The 22036-nt window shown below is 42.8% G+C and overlaps 1 protein-coding gene across 1 annotated transcript in view; it reads right to left on the bottom strand.

Moving 5' to 3' along the window:
• Rbcn-3B (WD repeat-containing protein Rbcn-3B) overlaps positions 1–22036 on the bottom strand; it is a 192011-nt gene that overhangs the window by 61742 nt on the left and 108233 nt on the right. Inside the window, exons 21-24 of the mRNA XM_075693751.1 lie at positions 21291–21433; positions 11447–11665; positions 6977–7235; positions 4373–4600 (exon numbers count right to left, since the gene is read on the bottom strand). Of these exons, the coding sequence (XP_075549866.1) occupies positions 4373–4600; positions 6977–7235; positions 11447–11665; positions 21291–21433 (849 nt within the window). The remainder of the gene's footprint in view (positions 1–4372; positions 4601–6976; positions 7236–11446; positions 11666–21290; positions 21434–22036) is intronic.

Below are 22036 nucleotides of genomic sequence, written 5' to 3'. Positions count from 1 at the left end.
CGTGGGAAGCGTTGAGGCAGGAGACATCGACACGTGCCGAGCTGGTGGGGCTGGAGCAGTCTGGGAGGGACGTTTGTCAGTTTCCTACCGTTTTAAGATGGCTATGAGAAACCAAAATGAAATCAAGCTGGTGGGCTAAGCCAGAGCATGATGCTCATAATACACACTACCCGCCGCAGGGAATGGCAGCGCGCTTGGTGGTGCCTTATAAAAGCTTGCAGTACGCTTCCAACGGCACCAGGCCACATGTTCAATGCAACAGATAGGTGCAGCTGATTATTGTAATAAAGTTGGTAGCAATATCCTTGCAATATCAATTTGCTGCTACCGTGGAAGAGGAAACTGTATGTGTCGACGTTTTCACGTGACTCAGGTGGTCGAGTGCTGCGGAGAAGCTGCTGTGGTGGGTGACTGCTCTCAGTCATGCCTGCCTCCTGCCTTTTATTGCTCACATGGGGTCTAGTGGCCGGAAAACGTATCATATAATTGTAGTTTGATGATGTACTGAATGTTAGTGCTGAAAAATTTTGTTTTTGGGGAACATATTAACAGGTAAAGAAGTGTACTGTGTTGGGTGATTTTCTGTGTTTTCAATCACAAATGTTGGCACCAAGAAATCACACATATACAGTATTCTATCAATGAGGTTGTACTGTACATGAAAAATGCAGAAACGCTTTTGCAACAACCAGTGAAGCAATTTTTAATGAACTCTGTTACATCTGAGAGAGAAAGTTAAATTCTAATGACATTAGGAAGCATAATTTTCATTTTGAACCTTTCATTTTTTACAAAAGATTGACAAATACTGGTAAGCTGTAGGAAAAGAAATAGAAGTGAGAGGTTTACAAATATTAAGCTCTGCACCAAAACAAATATCACGGTTCTGTAAACTGCATCCGTTGGAGCATCTAAAGAGAAATAAATTTGATACATGAATTTGCAGCTTATGTGAGGTTGTTGCAATGTTTAGAAGGATTTTTCAAAAGTTCTACTCACAAATTAGAGCTGCATTTTATAGCAGTTCTGTATAGTCCATAAAAAAGAAAATCTAAATTTTTGTCCACTTTATTGCATTATTAGGTTCAGCTTGCAAAATTGTGATATGGACACGTGTACTTGTTTATCTTTATCGGGCGACCACATTTCACCACCTAACAAATGTTATTGCACAGCGCGGGATGCGCCTGCATGTATAGGAAGTTTCTGGAATGTTATCGATGGTTCCATCCACTGTCTGTGAGTGAACCTTGTGTAATCTGATTGCATGTATACGCGACGTGAATGGTGTAAAACTTTGTGGAAGACACGTGGGTCCCAGCAATTACTCTGGAACATTTGACCACTGACGTATAAAATCCGACGCGCTTGACCCGCTGATGAGATTTTGATGATCGCCGACTGTGTTCGCTGCTGTCACCATTCTTTAAGTATAGCCCGTTTTTGTGGGCACAGGTTCGCCCAATAAAAGTGAGTTTCGTCTTCCACAGTATTGCTACGGTGTTCTTTATACATCACTACCACGTGACAATATTGTTTTCCCCTGCTGAGTTACAGAGTTGTGAACTTGGAAGTTGAGTTTTCTGAAATTTTGCAATATCCAGTAATTTTCCTTAAAAGATTGAAGGCATGAATAAAATATCTGCTTCCCACAGTCACTATATATTAACTTTTTTTTAATTGCAACAAACCTCATCAAGATCAATGCAATGGTCGGCGAGCAAAACTATTTCTTCATTCCCATGCGCAGCAAAGCCTGGTTATAACAAAACGGGATATAACGAAGCAATTGTGATTCCCCTTGAAATTTCAATGTATGCCCACGTACTGAAAACCTTGTTTTAACGAAGTTAAAATTTCCTGGCAGTGGGTTAAGAAACCTTTTTTTAGAGCGCAGCTCCTCGGCGCCCGTTCCTGAGTTTTGTGCGCAGACTGTGCACAGCAGTGAATAGCAGCGATGAAAGACCTGACAGCGTGTGCCCCTTGTCTACAGTACAAAACTAAGTGGACAAGTCCCATAAATCTTTTTCCTCATTAGAAGCGTAATACAGAATTAATAGCAAATTTATCATTAATTTCAGGGGATTCATTTCACTGCACTGATTGGGCAAGTTAGTAATTTATGGCAAAATGACCACAGCGTGGAAGATGCAGATACTAAGACTGCTGCTGCAAGAGTGCTGAAGCGGACAACACCGTGTGTGCCTTCCTTACCGTGTCTCCACCGTCCACACTGTGCTCATTTCGCCAGAGCCCCGAGTGCCATTTTGGTGGCTTGGCAACGCTGAAACGGCAACTGGGTGCTGGAAAAACACTCAAAATTCTTCCTAGTGTCTGGAAAGCAGCTATTAATGTTACTTTTTTATTAATTAAGGCAGCTACATTTGGTTTGAAACTTCATTTGCACTTATATAATTTTTTTGGTTTGAAGCTAATTAAAAGTGAATAATAATTAGTGTCAAACAATTCTGAACGAACTACAGTTGGAAAAGTTGCAGGACTTGCATAAATCTTTAAAACAATCAGCCAGAAGTTAACAAATAAAGAAAGAAGAAGAGGGGGCTCGGGGTTGCTTTACTTGCAAAGATGAAAATAGCTTCTTTTCGAAATGCTGCTAAGAAAAAGAAGAAAATAAACCTTCTTACGAAATGCTGTTCATCAGATATTTTATCACAAGAACCCAAGTTGAGCATTTTTTTTTACTTCAAATAATCGGCTAAGCGCAAAAAATCAGTCGGTCAGTGCAAATGAATTCTTCATCTTTGGCTTGTCTTGGCTATGAGAAGTGGAGTTTTGTCAACAGCAAAACGACTTTGTCACCAAAACCCAAACTATCGAACTAGGGTGGTTGCTTGAGCTAGTGGGTAATTCATGATCAAAAATAACGTACAGCGCAAAAGACAAGGACTGCAAAGACGACATACACGGCGCTGTGTATGTCGTCTTCGCAGTCCTTGTCTTTCGCGCTGTACGTTATTTTTGACCAAACTATCAATTTAAAAAATTGGAATGTGCAGTTTAACGTCCAGGTATGCTTATGAGGGACACAGTAGTGAAGGGCTCCGGATGAATTCTGACCACATGGGCCTTTTTTTAGAGTGTCCATCAAAGCACAGTACAAGAGCATTGTTGCCTTTTGTCCCTATCAGAATGTGGCTGCCGCGGCCAGAACTGAACACACAACCTTGAGCCAGTAGCGCAATGCTGTGTCCGCCGAGCCCCCATAGTGGGTCGGAACTATCGACAGGACGTGTTTTGAAATTTGCATTCGGTAGTTCCTAATGTTTCTAATACTGAAATTCAAGCTAAAGCGAATACTGAATTGAAAAATATTCTATTGAATATTCAAAAATGCAGAAGTTGTGACTTTGCTTGCACGAATAGCCCACACCTGGTCACAACTTGTGGATGGGCATGTCGACATGTGGAACTCTGAAGCAACCTGTTACAGCAACGGTTGTTCAAATGACAATTCTGATGCAAACACACACAATTTGGTGGCCCAGCCTGCGGAAACTGTGTACATGTTTCTCGATAACAAAGAATGTCCTAAGTGAAGAAGCAGTTAGCACAGCCGACATGCAAAGCAGAGGAACGCGGTATTTTCATCGAACTGGAAGTATGGGTTTTTTACATGGCATGTGTGGCTTTCACAAGAATGAATGTGCAGCACGTCACCACCTGAAAAAAGAAAATCACATACAAGAGTTTTTTTCTTTTTTGAGTATACTGGTTAGAGGGAAACTCTGATGCTGCTGTCTAAGCAAGTTTCCAAACAAGCACTGTGCTACCATGGGAACGCCGAGATATGGATGGTATGACAAGTTTTGAATGCGGCTTGGCATAAAACTGGTAATGGCTGAGCAAATTACGCTTTCTTGCAATGAATTCTCCGTAAGAAGTCTACGTTTTCATGTAGTTCATCCTTAATTTTTGATGACTCACACATAGCACAGCAAGTAAGGAAAAAAACTGGAACGTGCATTTCAGTCCCAGAATGCCGACCTTGTCTGTCCTCTGGCTTTAGTGACAGGCCAGTTCTGCTCACCATCGACACATATCTGTACAACCCAGCACAAGCTTGCATGCTTTAAAAGCAGTGTGGTCAGATAATACAGAAAAAGAAAGAAAGAACAATATATTACAGGCGACTTTAGCAGATACTCAACCACTCTGACAGATGGAACGTCATTTGCACTATGTGCCACTGAGGTCTCCCAGCTTTTCAAAAAAGATGTCAATCCAAAGCCATTTCCGTGGCATTCTAATGCATGCAACAGTGCCATTTCACCGCTTTCCCACTGAGTAAATTGCAAGAAACTCTAGCCGTAGGAGCTGCCACTGCAAAAGACGACAAAGGTGTCAGACGTGCCTCGATTGCCACGCTGCTCAGGCCAGCAGCATTGGGCGTCTGCTGCGCCGCCTGTCCTGCCTGAGGCACCGGTGCGGCGGCTCCGGCGCCCGAGGCATAGGGCGACGCAAGGAAGGCCTCGCCGTAGTTCGGCAGGTAGACGGCCCACTCGTCCACAACCGTCTTGCGACCCTTGGGGCCAATCCGCCGAAGCTCCGCGAGTAGCAGAGCCTGGGCTGCTTCGCGCACCTGGAAAAAGCAGCCAGCCCCAACCACAGCCTTAATGCCACAAAGCCCAGACACCACTCCACACCAAAGAAAATCAAAAGAACTTGTTTACTTTTGTCTCTGGCCATGGAGAGTGCAGTCGTACAGAAATACAAAACAACGAAATGTTACTCGAGCTATGAGTTAACCAGTGCAGCAATTAATAACTAGTTTGCTGAGCTATCCGCAACTGAATCTCTGCCTAAGCATACCAAAACCTGCGGCCTTTGAGTCAAGTTACCAGTGCCTAAATTAACACTTTGAGGTACTATGCTCAGCCTATCAAAAATGATACACTGGGTTTTGTGCAGTTAGATCACGAAGGCATTCACATTGGACAGTTACTGCTGACAGCTGGGCAAATTGGTTACTGGGCTGATAAAATATTAGCACTGCTATAACGCATGAAACAAGGAAGATGACTTGATAGGACAGGTACTGAAGATCAATCAATTATTTTATTGAAGAGAGATTACAAATGCAGCAAAGATAAAGCACGAGGCAAAAAGCTGCAAGAAAGGCTAATACGGTAGACTTCTGTAATTCAACTCTGGTTAACTCAATTTGTTGGCTAATACAATCCCGACCGAAGGTCATGGCCAAAGTTCCCGACCAGCACCCATGCATTTGTATGGGCTCAAATTTTACTTATTTCAGTCCTAAAATTTCGGGCTCGGCTATCATCCTAAAGCCATCGGTTCTCACTAATTTCTATTAGTCTGGAATACTCAACTAGCCTTGGAGTATGTAAGTCATAAAGGAGTGCAGAAACACCCCTCAGGCTTGGTGAAGAAACATAATCCGTGGATAGCATAGGCTGCTGTGAACATCTCAGCCAAATTTTGAAGTCGTGCGCGGCGCATAGATGCTGCAAGCGAAGCGCGAAGCTGCCTTTCTATCACATGCTCTCTTTTCAACAGAAGCCTGCGCCTCACTCTTTTCTGGAAGTTTTATTTCGTAATATAGCAGATTCCCATACGCGGCTGGTATTAGCCAGTAGCTGACGTCAATCAAGAAGGGTGTTTGGATCAGTGCACATCTTTCTACTGCTAGTACTGTGTATATTTATTGACGAAGTTTAATAAACAGGCTGACGTAAGTGACATTGTGCCTTCGAATTTCGATAATTATTATATACTTGCGGAACAAGTTGACTATCGTCTGCTCACGCTCGGCCACGGCCGCTCGCATAGCAATTAACCTTGGCCACCCTGCTTATCGGTGTTGTAGCCATCGGGTCTTGCTAATTTTGACTAGTTTTGAACGCTCAGCTAGCCTCGTACCATGCGAAACTTAAGGTTAGACCACACACACGCTTGCCAGCTAGCACTCATTCCTGGCCTCTCCTGGTTACACACCTTGGCAGACTAATTGATGGCGCTTCAAAAATGCGCAAGTTGGATGTGGCCACTACTCATTGGTCAAGCTGCTGAAGGACAAGGCCAGTCCACACCACGTAGCATGGTCACACTGAAGCATGTGAGCGCCAGCATGTACTCAAGCTCTGTCGTGCACAAAGCAAACTCTGTGCATACGCACTACAGTTGCACGTAGCTGCAGTCTGCTATGTAACATAAACAGTGCGGCCGCCGCGGGGTGCCGCGACGAGTCCACTTGCTAAGCACACTGCAGCTTGCTGAGAACAACCGCATTTGGCTTACATCCGGTGCATAGCTGCCAAAATCTAAAGTAGTGGCGTGTAGGTTCCAGGATTATAATTGCAATTATTGTTTTTACAATTTACCAATTACCGAATCCAGGTATGTTAAAGAAGCACCACTTATATTTTTTCAAAATCTATTCATGATTAAATGATAAATGATCACTGACATAAAAAAATAATTTCTGGGGTTTTACAGGTCATTATCACGGTTCAATTCTGAGGCATGCTGCAGTGAGGGACTCCGGATTAATTTTGACCACCCGGAGTTCTTCACCGCGCAATTATACTGGCAGCAACGTCTCCGACACACAGAGCATACAGGGAGCAGTGACCTACTATATTACAATTACCTTCAGGTGTAAATGATTGGTAGCAACATAGTCTGTAACATGAAGTCTTTGTTAACACTGTAATCCATTAATGGCAAGAAGTTTACAATGCAAGAACCACTCCTCTCCCCCTAACCTTTGTAGAGTTTTAAGTAGTAGGGAACTGTGGGAGGCTGCCATGCGCAGCTACAACCCCAAATTTCAGGAAGCTATCCTGAGGTGGGCTGAGGTCCAGACCTTCTTCTTGCAGCCCCTTTCCCTTTAAGATGGGACAAATATAGTTTTCTCTCTCTCTCTCTTACCGACAAGCTAAACCTAGCTAATAAGTACATAAATGAACAAGAACGGGAGAATGTCGGGACCTACCTCGAGGCAACGGTCTTGCCACCGGCGCGCCAGCATCTCGACCTGCGGTCGCTTGAATTCGGCCGTGCGCACGTGGTCGGGCAGCAGGACGCAGTGCATCGCAGCCAGCAAGCTCCAGCCCTGCTTGACGTGAGCCTGCTGCTGCGACAGCGCCTCCTGTATGGCGGCCAGGGCGGCACTGCCGTCCACACCGCCGCCGCCGCCACCGGCCTCCCCGGGCGACATCATGAAGGCACGGCTGTCTGCACGGCTCAGCCGCCTGCATCACCGGCAGAGTCGGCAGGGCAGCCTCCCGTCAATTTCGAAATACGTGTTTGAAAATACAACAGTTTTAAGAAATCTCAGATGCCAACTGGCCAGGAACTGACAGAAGCGTTTTGTGTAGGGGAAATGTGGTGAATAACGTTTAACATCTGAAATAAATGAGCAGCCCAAGGGCGCTGCCCCACAAGTCGCTGTGGCTTTAGCAGGCCTGTTCTTGTATTCTGTAAAAGATAATAAAGAAATTATTATTATTATTATTATTATTATTATTATTATTATTATTATTGTTGTTGTTGTTGTTGTTGTTGTTGTTGTTGTTGTTAATATTATTATTGAGAGACGCTGTAGCAGAGGGCTCTGGATTGATTTTGATGAGCTCAAAAAACTGCCATAGCCACTACAGCAGGCATGTTAATTTTCACTGCCTGGGGTTCTTTGACATGCACCCAATGCACGATACACAAGTGTTTTTGCATTCCGTCTCCATCATAATGTTGTAGCCGGGGCTGGGATCTAACCCACAACCTTGAGCTCAGCAGCATAAGGCCGTAGCCATTGGGCTACTCTGGGGGGTGATGATATAAGGATATTCACCAAGCAAAATAATTACACATATAGTTACCCTAATATGTATATATTATTTTTGAAGCAATGGGTCTGGGGGGGCAACAACAGACACAAGACCAAAATTGAGCTTCAACCCAAGCCACTTATTGGTATGTGAAACAGAGGTGTACAGAGTGGTCCATTGTTAAAGGGAACACATGAGTGTCAATCCCGTGGAAATTTTCCTCTCTGGAAAGTGTAAAATTGCCCTGCTTTGCAGCAGATGACTTCCGGTTGGCGGTGCTGGCACCTTTCTACACACTGGCGCACTGCATTGATGTAGCTTCAGCATGTACACCCATGAGCAAAAGTATACGGACCAGGGATTATGCGATAAAACTCACTTTCTGCTCCGTCGGTTAACGAAACTTGAAATTAAAGACTGCAGTCCAAACTTGGCATTACGAATTTTCTAGTGCACTCTTCAGTTTCCGTTTATGCATGTTAATTACGAAGAAACTCTGTTTTTTCGGCCACCCTGTGTTCTGTATACTTTCGCTCACGGGTGTGCACGCAGCTGCAGCACCAACAGAGTAACAATGGTATATTAGAGTGTTCCCTTTAACAGCGGGCCGCACTGTACATTGCATTTGCTGTACATTGCCTGTGTGACACTGCTGTAGCCGGGGATCTTGTGTTGCTCTCTCTCCTCTGACCGTGCAATAATAACAATAATAAAAAAGCAAGTCACATGCTAAGCCTTTTCTTCCTCGTTTTCTGTTCCTGCTCTAATCCAACAAATGACACTTGCTGCCTATCATTTACTGTTGACTGAAGACATTTAGTCAAAAAACGATTTTTGGTTGTTGCTTGAAGGTAACACTTGTTCGTAAAGGGTTAACGGCAGAGTGAATACTAGGCTTCAAGCACAAGAACCAGACAGGAACTAACAGAACAGCTAAAACGTTCTATTCCGAGCACACTGAAAGGTATGAACATTCGCTGTTTCTTTTTTTCTTTCTCTCGAGCCTCAATCTGCTTCCTTTCCCAAGGACCACAGAAGGAAACACGCTGTCAGCGTTAACGTGGACGACTCCGGAGACCTGGAGCGTTCATTCCCGAGAGTGGGAACCAAAAGAGGATTAACATGGCGCACTCCCCCGCCCGAGTATTGCGTTGTAACACGCTACTGTGTCGTCACTTACTTATACCTAATATGCAGTTTGCAGTTTTTATCATATCATTAACTGCAGATCAGTAGCGATATGCTGAAGGTCTCTGACTTTAGTCTGTTAGCATAGAGGGTGTGCTGAAGCACTGTTCTACCAAGGGTAAAAGAATATAAATGCCTCAATATATGGATAAACGAAGGCAATACAGTTGGCTCTCGTTGCAATGGGCCCTGATAAAGCAACAAGAAACATCTGTTTTATCCGAAGTCCGTAATAACTGAAACACCTCACTTCTGAAACTTTAGTCGCGATGTCTAACAATGTTATTGCAAAGGCTGAGTGACGAACATCCAAAGTAAAAAGCAAAACAAACAAAAAGTCGCAGTTTCGCCCGAAAGGCAAAGCATCGATTACGATACTAAATTGGTAGACAGCTATGTGAAGTAAGGATAGCAGTTTTATCTCGCTCGATGACCGCAGAAAGTCTCTGCCAAAACGTTGGAGTGAGTAAGTGTGGCAGCAGCAGTGAGTGAATTGACCGTCATGCTGTCTCTCGCTTCAATGCGAACTAAACGTCTAAAGCACAGTGCATATGAAGCTACCGGCACTGGGCGCACTTTGTCCACATTGCAGATCGCATACGGTGGCCGTGCAGCCGCCAGAGTAGAACCCCCCTCTCCCTTGCCTCCCCTGGTGCCTCGCACGTGAAAGAGCACGGCGCGTTTCTGCCCTGCCTTCCTCTCTTGCGAGTGCGATATTGAGCCACGGTCGTCGGCTGACCCTCGCAAGTCAATTGTCAGCCCGCGTCGACACAGCAAAAGTTCGTTTTACACGGCCGATTTTGAAAGAAAACTACTGTTAATTTTGTCCGCTGTAGCCCATAGTCCATTGCAGCATGGTCCGTTAAAAGTGAACTTCGTTGCATTAATAAAATAGGTAGAACAACTAAGGTTGAAATATGAGCTGTTATATCTGAAAGTCTGTTGTAAATGGGCCCGCTGTAATGAGCGTAGACTGTAGATATATGGAAACACAAGAAAAAACAATAACAATGAAGGGGAAGAGAAATGCAGCCATAATGATGCAAAGAGCGCTATGGGGATACAATAGGTACGAGGTCCTCCGAGGTATGTGGAAAGGTGCAATGGTTCCAGTACTTACATTTGGAAATGCGGTTGTTTGCTTTAAATCGGGGGTACAATCAGAATTCGACGGCAACCAAAGGTCAGTGGGACGCCTCGCAATGGGCACTCACGGGAAGACTACAAATGAAGCTGTGCAGGGTGATATGGGCTGGACCAGTTTTGAAGTGAGGGAAGCTCAGAGTAAAATTGATTATCAAGAACGACTGAGCAATATGGAAGAAAGTAAGTGGACTGGGAGAGTGTTCAGATATTTGTACAGGAAAAACATTGATTCACAGTGGAGGAAAACAACTAGGAAGCTTACATGCAAGTATGCGGCCTGTAGGTTGCGCAACACAGCAACAAAGAAGGTCAAGCGGAAAGTCAGAGAGGCTGAAATAATCTCATGGGTGGCGCCAATGGAAAAGGAACCTGCCCTGAGTAACTACTTATGAGGAAAAAACGAAATCAAGAAAGAAAGAATTTGTGATAACTCAAAGGGAAGCTCATTTCTTTTCGAAGTGAGACTAGGATGTCTTAGAACACGCACTTATAAAGTGAGACATAAGAAGGAAGAAGCATTTGCTTGCTGCGGTAAAGCTAGGGAAACGATGGAGCATGTTTTATTAGAATGTCAAGATATCTGCCCAGCGGTTGATTTAGGCACTTTTGGCCTCCTCAAAGCCGTTGGGTTTAGCGAGAACGGCGGGAAAGTAAACATGTCTGCAATAGAGATCAGTAAGAGGCGAATGGAAGATTGCTGGAAGTAGGCAAATGACAAACAATGGAGGTGTTCAAAAACAAGGTTCCCAATAGGGGTTCATAAATTTTGGTGATGGAAATTATCTGAGTGGTTTTTTTTCTTTCTCTCTTTTTCTTTTTCTTTAGCGTAGGTAGGACATTAGGCAGTATAAAAACAACAGCTTGGTGGCGCAACCCACCACCCCATTTTAAAGGGGACACTCACAGTATCCATCCATTCATTCTATACTTTTAGAGTTAATCCTAATCACGTGATGATTGTGAGCAGCTTTCCACCAAGGACTAATCTCCGTATTCAGAAATGCGCCTTAACTTGAACAAAGGTAGTTGAGTGCAGGGTAACACGAGGACAAAAGAAGGGACATCAGACACACAGGCGCTTAACTTGAAGCCATGGGTTGACTTGGGTGAATTCCAGCTCAAGATAACGGCTGAAACGAACATGCCCAAAACACTTCTTCCATTTCCTTTGCCGAGTTCCCGTCAAGTGTCACCTTGAGCCGGACTAGACCAATTCAAATGATGGCTTCAAGCGAAGGCGCATTTCTGGATGCATGAGGATGAGACTCTCCGGGAGCGGAGAGGGGTGGGCGTGACCTCACCTGTGCAGCTTCCGGCGCTTCTCCTGGTCAGGCACAAAGGTGGCGCTGTTCATGGACATGAGCGTGTTGGCCAGGGCAATCACTGACAGCAGGTGGTTGGTTGTGACGGCCGTCGACAACTCCCAGTGGCCTCTCGACGAGAAGCGCCGAGCCCGCTCCTCCTCTTCAATCTGCTCCTTGGGCACCGGCATGGTCACCACCTTGCGCTCCTTGCTGCTGCTGTATCATGGTCACCAACCGCAATGGTTTCATCTTCATTTTCAATGCTGTAAGCTCATACGGGCTGTTACAGGGTGGAATCACACAGATACAACAAAATACAGTCAACCATCAATCAGCAAACTAGTGCAATCGCAAGAACAAAACCAAAAATGCAACTAGCAAAAAATACAATTCAAAATTTTCGTTGGAAAGGTGTCGAGCTGGCAGTGTCAGTGAAAACTTCGGCACTTGGGTTATGCCATTATGCTGTAGTGTATACAAGGAATGATTATTTGTATGGATCAACTCGTGAGTTACATGGTAAAGATACATGACTATGATTGGCACGAGAAGAAATTATTCCAGGTGGGAACAGACATGACAATGTCCCCAAATTCAATTTACCGTATGCAGGACAGTTAGAGATGGCGTGCACAGGTAGGAAGAGTAAACAAACCTCACTGCTAACCTTTGTGCACGTTCATGCTAGTTAATTTGATATTGCCGGTGAGGATGTCAAATTACACTGGCTGGGAATGTGAAGCGACAGTTGATTCCAATTCCTTCAATTTGGGATTTGCATTCACAAAACTACTTTGATACTGCCACATTGTAGGGACAAAGAAACCAAGCACTGTCAGATGGTGAGCCATGAATCTAACCTTTTATTTGGCAAACTTGTGCACACAAAATCAAGTGACACTCAAAGCACAATAGCAGTGAGCACAGCTGTCGATCATTACAATGCGATCCGCGGGTCAAGTGTGCCAGTTATTTTGTATGCATGATACATTATACATTCCATTGTAATCGATGGTGCTCGAGCACCTTTGAGATGGGTACATCACTATCTGCATTGTGTGCACAATCTGATTAGACAAGACCTTTTGTACGGAATCGCAAAATTTAGGAAATTTTGAATACATGTAGATGACATGTCTACATGTATTCAAAATTTCCCAAATGTTGTCGTTGTGTGTTGAGCAATAACATTGTAACAGTGCTTAGCCGGTGTAAAGCAGTCACCATCAAACAGCATTGTATGCATGATAATATAGTACATCTGTCAAGGTCTGGCCTTTGCAAAGCCAACTGTCTCATTACCATGCCAATTGCCATCTGAATCATTAGTGCTCGAGCACAGGCAAAATAGGAAACGCTCTCACAAGATAACTTAGTGAATAAGTGAATAAGGGCCAAGTTTATAATCGTAACTAACATATGACATTGCAGAAAAGAATGTGGTAAAAACTGGACAACTATAAGTCGACTAAGAGGCCCACAAATATAATACACTAAATCAGTTTAGACTGGCAAAACATTCTTTCAAAACAACTTGAAGGGGCAGTGCAAGACGACGAAGACGGAAGGCAGGAACACACAGGACAACAAAAGGTGTCCTGTGTGTTGTCCTGCGTGTGTGTACGGTGCTGTCCTGCGTGTTCCTGCCTTCTGTCATCGTCTTACGCTGCCCCTTCAAGATGTTCAACCAGCCCAAATCTCGATCCTTTGTCAAAACAATATTTTCATAAATTTCATGGTTCATTATAAGAAGAGAAAAACGAAATCCAAACTTCTATTTTTTTTCAATTACACGCTTAAACCCCAGCATAGTTTTCACACACACACACACAGAGGGAGAAAGAGAGTGTGAGTCTGTGTGTGCGAGAAGCCTCACAGTTCTTGCTGCTGAGATGCATACACACACAACAGTGGGGCAGCTGTGCCTTGGTAAAAATTCTTGAAACTTGCTCAGTCTTGGGCTGTTTTTCTTCTGTAGTCCATTTTCAGTAAAAGAAATTGTCAGTATTGCCCAAATGGCAAAACCCTGATAGCAACAGCAAGGCTTGCACTGCTCGGATGGTGTTGTGGGTGCGACTATACACAAGTGCGACATACGCACAGGTGTGCCAACATTTCTGGCACCCTTAAATGCTTTAACATGCCGTGTAGGGCTTGTAATGCCATGTAAGGTGTCCTTTCTGGTTTGCCAAGCCTCCTCTCTGACCACGGTAGCTTAGTGCAAATTAACCAACAGACACAAAAACAGCAAAACATACAAAGGTGGGCGCTACTATCAACTGCTTATTCACATGTACCTGCTGACATATGTGCTATCCACCGGCACACATAGTGCCACCATTCTGAGCTGCCTGCCTTTCATAACTCTGCGGTGTGTTTTGGACCAGACACTATGAGGCAAATCTGCAGCCCCATCAAATGGGAGGGGAGGAGGAGGGGTGTCGCTTCCCTTACACCAAGAGCACCTACACCACCAGCACTCCACAATAGATGACACCCAGTCGAGGAGGTGGGAGCATTTCTGTGCTCAGGTGAATTTATTTATTCTACACACACTCAAGCACCTAGGCAATAGAAAGTACCGTAAAAGATCTTTTCAAATTCTTTCTTGAATCAAAAGAGACCAAATGTGTTTATTCATCTGTTGTTCATCTCTCAGTAGGGGATCCATCGGATGAGCCAGAGTCAATGACAAATAGCCTTGTGCCACTGTGCCCAACAAGATGGACAGTCAGGGTAAAGTCGATGAAAAGGTTCACTGAGAACTACGCCATGGTCCAAGAAACACTAAGATCCTTTAGGGAACAGGCTTGATTGCAAACAACAGCAAAACCATTTTGAAGGGATATCAAAAACCCCTGGGAAAGTTTGAAACATTGTTGAAGGTAAATACTTCCATGGCTCTGTTTGGTCTGTGTGAGGAACCAACAAGGGTCCTCCAATGCGTTTTGTGCTGCAGGCGTGAAAGAAGCTGCAGAGACGAGTCAACGTCCAGCGTGCAGTCTGAAACCGTGTTTCAGGAGTTGTGGGACCACACGAGCGCTGTTGACACTCAGCTGGGTCTGAAGAAGCCTCGCAGTGGAAGGCCTACAAAACCGCCAATAAAGTTTGAGATGTCCAGCATGTCTCTTCCAGCAGTTGTGCTCGATCTTCAAGCAGAATTGAGCAAAGAATTTGGCAGCAGCAAATGCGATGGCATGTCCTCCTTCTAAGAAAATTCTTCATGCCAACAGGTTGGTTTGTTACATCTGTACACTATCTAAAAATTAATTCTGCCGCAACTGCTGCCCAAACTTCTTGTTTCACTGTTCGTAGTGTATATACTTCGCTATGCCTACCACAGCGGAACTGGCGAAAAAAATTGCATCTCTTGAAGCAGTGCTGAACGAGAAGTTGGATACACTGATCGATGATTTAGTGTCGCGAATTAACATCAAGCTACAGAATGTAGGACTAGGTGAGCACGCTTCCCTCTGTGAAAGTGTTCAGTTCATGAACAAGGAACTCGACACGATAAAACTAAAACAGGAAGAACTAGTAACCTCAAACAAGGTGCTCTTGTCACGTAACGAAGCACTCGAAAGAAAAGTGGCTGATTTAGAGCAATATTTGAGAATGAATAATGTGGAAATTAAGGGAATCCCTACATTGCAGGGTGAAGACTGCGGAGTCATCCTGAAGCGAATTGGCGATGCTATCGAGTACCCTCTCTTACCCGCTGATATCGACACGGCTCACCGTGTTGCCTCTAAGTCAAATGAGAAGAGCATCATTGCTCGCTTCTGCTCACGTGATAAGAAAAACGAGTTCATCAGGAAGGCAAGAAGAGCTAGGCTTTGCACTGACCCCATTGGTTTCACAGGTGGCACTAGCACGCCTGTCTATGTAAATGACCACTTGACCATTGATAACAAGAAGATGTTCTCGAAGGCGCTGGCACTCAAAAAAGAAAATAACTGGAAATACTTATGGACAGAAAACTGCCAGATAAAAGCCCACAAAACTGATGATAGCAGGGTCTATCGCATTATCACCGAGTCCAACCTTCGAATCCTCACGTGATTCACTAAATATCATTTTTTTTTTCTTTTTCCCATTTTTTCATGGCCTTGCTCTACCCCGTTGACGTAAAATCTCGTCTTACCGCAAATAAACGATCACTCATTCACTTCAATGCTCGTAGCCTTCGTAAGAACATAGATGTAATTAATAACTTCATTTCCTCACTTCACCATGTCTTCACTTTTATCTGCGTATCGGAGACTTGGCTTTCTGATTCCAACACCAACATGAGCGGTTTTCCACCTTATCAACCAGAGTATTGTCATCGTCCAACTAACAGTCATGGTGGCGCCGCCATTTTTGTTTCACAAGATGTCACCTACACTTGCAGATTTGATCTGGCAGTTAACGTGAATCATTGTGAGTCAGTGTGGATAGAAGTCGACCGGTCATTCTTTAATCACAATAAGAACTTGATCCATGGTTGCATTTATCGCTCACCGTCATCTTCCCTTAACGATTTCTTGCTTTCTCTTGATGCAGTATTGTCCAGGCTAGCTTTTGAAAATAAGGATGTGGTGATTGTAGGTGATGTTAATATTAACTTACTTGACACTGAAGCTACCTCGTACACAACTTACACTGATTGTTTTGCTGGATTTGGTTTTGAATCACTCATTGACTGTCCAACTAGAGTAGCCTCTCGTGGGAGCAGTACGCTTATTGATCACGTGTTATCTAACATATCATCATTGCCTTGCTCCGGAGTTATTAATACTGACATAACCGATCATTTTCCTGTTTTTCTTACATTTAACAATGAAATACATGAGAGCGATAATAGCTACTTTACTTCTGTATTTAGTGCAGATACCTTTAGTGAATCCATCAGTGAAACTGATTGGTCGCCAATTAATTGTATGTCTGATCCCGAAGCAGCACTAAACAAATTCTGCACTTTAATTTTATTGGCCGTTTCGACTAACACACACACTGTAAAATGTGGGAAAAAGTATAAATATCTTCGCAACCCATAGATGACGGATGGTCATCTAAAAAGTTTAAGAAAGAAGAAAAACATGTACAAGAAAACTAAACGTCAGCCCTTTAATACTGGACTAGCTAGACGCTATAGTAGGTACTGTAAATTACTGAACGTTTTACTTAAACAGGCGAAAAAAAGGTACTACAAAAATAAATTTGATCAGAATAAAAACAACCCCAAGAAGCAATGGCAGTTATTGAACTCTTTTCTTAACAAATCATCTGTTGATGCCTCTATAACCAAAATAAATTGCAATGGTCTCACTCTTTCTGAGCCCAACTAAATTGCTAATGCTTTTTCGGACTACTTTTCTTCCATTTACACTAATAACAACACACATGCGCAGTTGCATAATACTTTGAGCCGTACGACACAATCATTCTTCTTGTTACCAGCTACACCAAATGAAGTGTGTTTCACGATTGCTAACCTTAAAAATACAGGGCCTGGCTTAGACAATATCTGTGTCAGGCATTTAAAACTGGTTGTACATTTAGTTTGTGACACGCTCTGTAATATTATCAACCTTATGTTTAAAGAGGGTGCATTCCATTCACTTTTAAAAAATGCCAAGATTATTTCTGTTTTTAAAAAAAGCGACAAACACACAGTTAATAATTACCGAACAATTGCAATTCTTTCCTGCTTTAGTAAACTCATTCAGAAATTATTTGTTAAACGTCTTAATAACTACTTAACAAAGTTTAAATTGCTAAAGAACAATCAATTTGGTTTCCAACCTGGAAGTTCCACGAATCTAGCTGTTCTATCTCTGACTACATAAAAAAATGTATTGATTCAGGAAACTTAGTCGGATCTGTATTTTTAGACTTCAGTAAAGCTTATGACATGGTTAACCATCAAGTCCTGTTTAATAAACTTGACTCCTATGGTATAACCGGTCCTGTGTTAACATTCTTAAAAAATTATTTACTTTACCGGCCATACACAGTGCATGCAGCAAATACTTTCTCAGTAACAAAATGTATTAATCAAGGTGTACCACAGGGATCAGTTCTGGGCCCTTTGCTTTTCCTTTTATATGTTAATGATCTTCCGCATTTTCTTAACTCCACCAACTATGCTCATTGCATTTTATGCGCAGATATCACAACCATATCTTCATCTGACAAATCTGTTGCTACTCTTACTTCTAAGTTAAATATTGCATTAAGTAACATTATAAAATGGTGTAGCAACAATTACTTAGTTCTTAATTCTCTAAAAACTAAATTTATGTTATTCAAAAGTGCTCAAAGGGCCTTAACTTCTGAAGTAAAGCTTGGAATTCATTCAATTCCCGTTAGCACCGATGTCACTTTTCTTGGCATACATCTTGACCTTAACCTTACATTTCACTCTCACTTCCAACATCTCAAGCACAAGACTGCATTTGGTATACGTGCATTAATCAAAGCTTCCCCTTTTTTTTCTCGTGAGGCTCTGCTAGCGTTGTATTATGCGTTCATTCACAGCCACATTAATTACGGCATTGTTTCATGGGGCAACACATACGCTTGTCACTTATCATCAATTCAACATATCCAAAATCAGCCAATACGCATTATCACTTCTAGCTCCATGCAATCCAATGTTTCTTTGTTACTTCGCGCATATAATATATTGCCTATTAATAATTTGTTCCAGTTTAACATACTCGTCTTACTCCCCAAGTTGCTTCATGATAACCTTACGTTTCCGCTCATTGAAGTTGACCTTTTGCAGAATAAAAATATGACCAGATTTGCGGCCAATAACAATTTTTTGTTACCCATGGTTCATACCAATTACGGCAAAAAATCATCTTCCTTCGCTGCAATTTCTCTTTGGAATGAATTACCATCAACCATAAAATCCTGTACTTCTCTTGAAATTTTTAAAAATCACCTTAAGCATCATTTCCTGCGATAACTAACTACGATCTGGCGGTGTACCTTTGACTTTTCTCTCACATGTCCTTTCTTGTATTTCATCCATTCTTCTTTCCGACTTTCTTTTATAATGTGCTTTTTCGTGTTTGCTTGTAAATGACATGTCTAATGATGTATTTTACCTGTAGATGTTGTTTATAATACGCTAATTTGCTGACTATTGATATCACCATCAACGTTGTTATTAATAACCGAGGGTCCCACTACAGTTCTTTCACTTTGGGACCCTCGTCTGTATATTTGTCATGTAATTACTTCTTTTTTTGGAACCAATAAATCTGAATCTGAATCTGAGGTGATCGACTGTATTATGAGTGAAGTGCTGCAGCGCTTCAATCAGCCTGGCATGGAGCAGCTGGCGAAATTAGAAGGCACGTTGATTGACGCCGCCAGAGAAACACAGTTCTCGGCTGACGACCTCAACGCGGCATTACGTGTGCACGCAGCTGATTTTCATCTAAGCAGTCTCTCGGCATAGTTCTTACTTTTTCCTTCCATTTTGTCCAATGTTGAGTCTTTATGAACTGAAAGCATTTCAATGACTCTGCAGGCAAAATCTAAACAAGTCCATGAGCTGCTAGACCAAGCCATCAAACACATGCAACTTCTTTCTGTTCCTGCGTCTGTAGCTTCAGCAGAACGCTCAGCATTTTACCCCGCACGAAAAGTTATTTGCGGAACCGCATGACGCAGAGGAGGCTAACGCCTATTCACACTTTGCACATTCACAAGAAAAGGACCACCATACTCAGCTTAGAAGATGTGGTCAAAGAATTTGTCACCAGGACTGCTGAACCATTTTTCGTCTTTGAGGCGATCAGTAAGGGAGCATCTGTCGTCACACCTTTGAAATCTGGAGCAGACTGCATGCCCCAAGTATTTGTCCATCTCTCCCCTTTTCTCTCTCTGCTCATTACCTCTGGCTTGAATTACCGGACGCAAGTCCACAGGTGGGCCATTCAGAGCCGTATGATGAAGCAGCACTGCCGTGAATAAGCTTGTGCACTTTTAAGAATCATTATGCAGCGAGCAATGCATACTGCGGTTTTCTGCACAAAACTCTTCAACGTCAATCTTCGAGCGCTGTTTGTTTTAATGCATAGAGCAGATCGGAATGCAGCTTGTAAGCAAGCTCTCAAGCAGAAAATGAAAAGACTGGGTATTTCATTGAGCTTTGTGTGACCGCAAGGAGGACTGCTAAGCCATAAGTTTTCACTTGTAAACCGATGCATTGCTTCGTCATTACTTGTATATAATACAAATGCTGCAATGACACCTGTGGAGTATTGATCTTCGTGCCTCTTGCAATTAAAAATGCAGAGCTGTTCGCATGTATATCTACTGCACATGTATATACATAGTACAAAAATAACATCTTTCATTTCACGTACACCGCCCTGATGAAAAAGCTCAGTTTTCATGTGATGCTGCATCAAAAGCAGAGCCCAAGGGTGGGTGGCTTTATGTGTGTGCGCATCTCGTGTGCTTATGTTTGTGCGATTCCTGTTAGACTGCTTTCCCTTTTTTATTTTACATTGAATCTGCAGCTGAGGCTAAGAAGATGGAAAGAATAAAGCTGCTACTGTTTCGTTATTGTTTCATCCCATATTCTAATCACAAAGTGTTTTTCTTTTTGCACGCACTTTTAAAGAGAACTTGCTGCACGGATACTTTTGTGAATAAAAACGTGCAAATTTCAAGAGTAATAAATGTGATCCACTGAAAATTCAGCTTCAGGTGTTTCTTGCTTTTCTTGTGTGTGTGCACACTTTATGTGAAATTAACAGATGAAGCGCACACATAATTAGTGTTCATATAAGCTATTAGAGATCAATCAGCTGCAGTAGCCATGTAGGCTAAATGTGCTACAGTGCAAGAGATGCACGGCAACAAAATATTCCATCAACAATACCAAATCCAATCAAGCCATTTTTATTTCCCAGAAAGAATAGATTCTGGAGAGGTTTGTTGGCTAAATGCTGTTATGGACAGCTCGACTGGGCCAATAAACCTTTCACAAAGGTTCTATACGAGGTTAACATCTCATGAATTTTTTACAAATAGAATATAGTAAGCACAATGTTTTGTTTTTCCTTTCAATAACAACAAAAACATATACAAAAAAAGCAAGACGAAAATGCAGCCGTTTCCTCCCCTTCCCAAGTCACTGCCCCAAACACCGTTAACAAACAAGATTCGAGTTCACTCGCGTTGTATTGACACAATGAAAAAATGCTCATATAGTTGGGCGGAAAGGTGCACAGTCTTCAACTGACATGCATCACACGATATTAAAGAGTTTCAGTGTATCCACAAAATTCTTGCCACTTACATTTTACCGGGTTACAGAGCCACACCTTGTGGCGAAGAGTTTAACCAGACAGCACACAAAGCTAATACTTCAGCGACCTTCAGCGACACGAACGGTAATGTGCAGTCCTTTTACGATTTTCCTTCGACCAGAACACTCGTGCGACACAAACATCTTTCAAATGCATTGTAGTTGGACAAAGCGTCACGAGGTGTCGCTACCAGCTTTGCTGCTACCATCCACGGCGCTAGTAGCCCAGTAAACAGCAAATGTTATGAAGTTTGTGAACAATCTAAAACTCTCTACTGGTTCTAATAGCCTCCCCGAGCATCACAGAATGTGAATTTGGGCAAGTTGGTACATCATACCTAAACTTACGTTCAATGCGCTTGGGAGGGGATCGTTGGGAGAAAGGGACCATGTACAGCAAATAAAAATCTATACGTTGTATACGCCCCTCTCACTGCCATCCCGTCCTAAGTGCGTTACGAGTTCCAACTACTTTGCCCGTGGTACAACACAAGAGCAGGAGTGTAATCCAAGTACTGCTACCTGATTGGTGCTGCCTCATGGGAAGGGGGCAGCATGCGGTAAGTGTGGGTGGGCAGCAGCAGGCTCATGTGGCTGCCTCGTGACAGCAGGCCAAAGCAGATGGGTCGCATGGGGCAGAGCAGGCCCAGTGTGCCTTCACACGCCTGCACATATCGGTAAATTTTAACTTAACCCTAAACTAGTATTAATCATTGAGAGATCAGGTTTCAATGCGATTAGCATTCTTACGATACTTCATGCACTTTGAAGTATCCATCGGTGTCGGGATTTAAGCGTTTTCCTTTCACGCCAAATTGGGTCACTGGGTATGTCCGGCTTTTCATAATAATCATCATAGTATATTGTTACGCAGCAGAAAATGTACCCCGTCATCAATTGCACACACATCAGAAGATGGATTGCTAAATGCAATAACGTCGCCAAACATTTACAGAACATTTACGCACCACCAATTTTTAATTTACTATTTGTATTGTTTTATTTTTTTCATTCAGAAACAGTATTGTTCTGAACCAGAATACAATCGTTAATACTGCTTTTTTTCTTAAAATAAATATATCTTTTTCCCCTTCAGAGCTAAGGCCAATATGCTGATACTGTTTTCTTATGATATGTGCTCCCATGCAGCAGTAAGATAGTTTTTGTCAATACTGCCTTTTTGTATGAACATGTCTTGTGATCTGCGATGCTTATTACGTATTCCAAGTTTTTTATAGCTATGTCATATTTTAAAACTTGATTCACTG

The sequence above is a fragment of the Dermacentor variabilis genome, chromosome 5 (assembly GCF_050947875.1).
Source record: "Dermacentor variabilis isolate Ectoservices chromosome 5, ASM5094787v1, whole genome shotgun sequence".
Classification (NCBI taxonomy): Eukaryota; Metazoa; Arthropoda; class Arachnida; order Ixodida; family Ixodidae; genus Dermacentor; species Dermacentor variabilis.
This window is presented reverse-complemented; position numbering and strand designations above follow the sequence as displayed.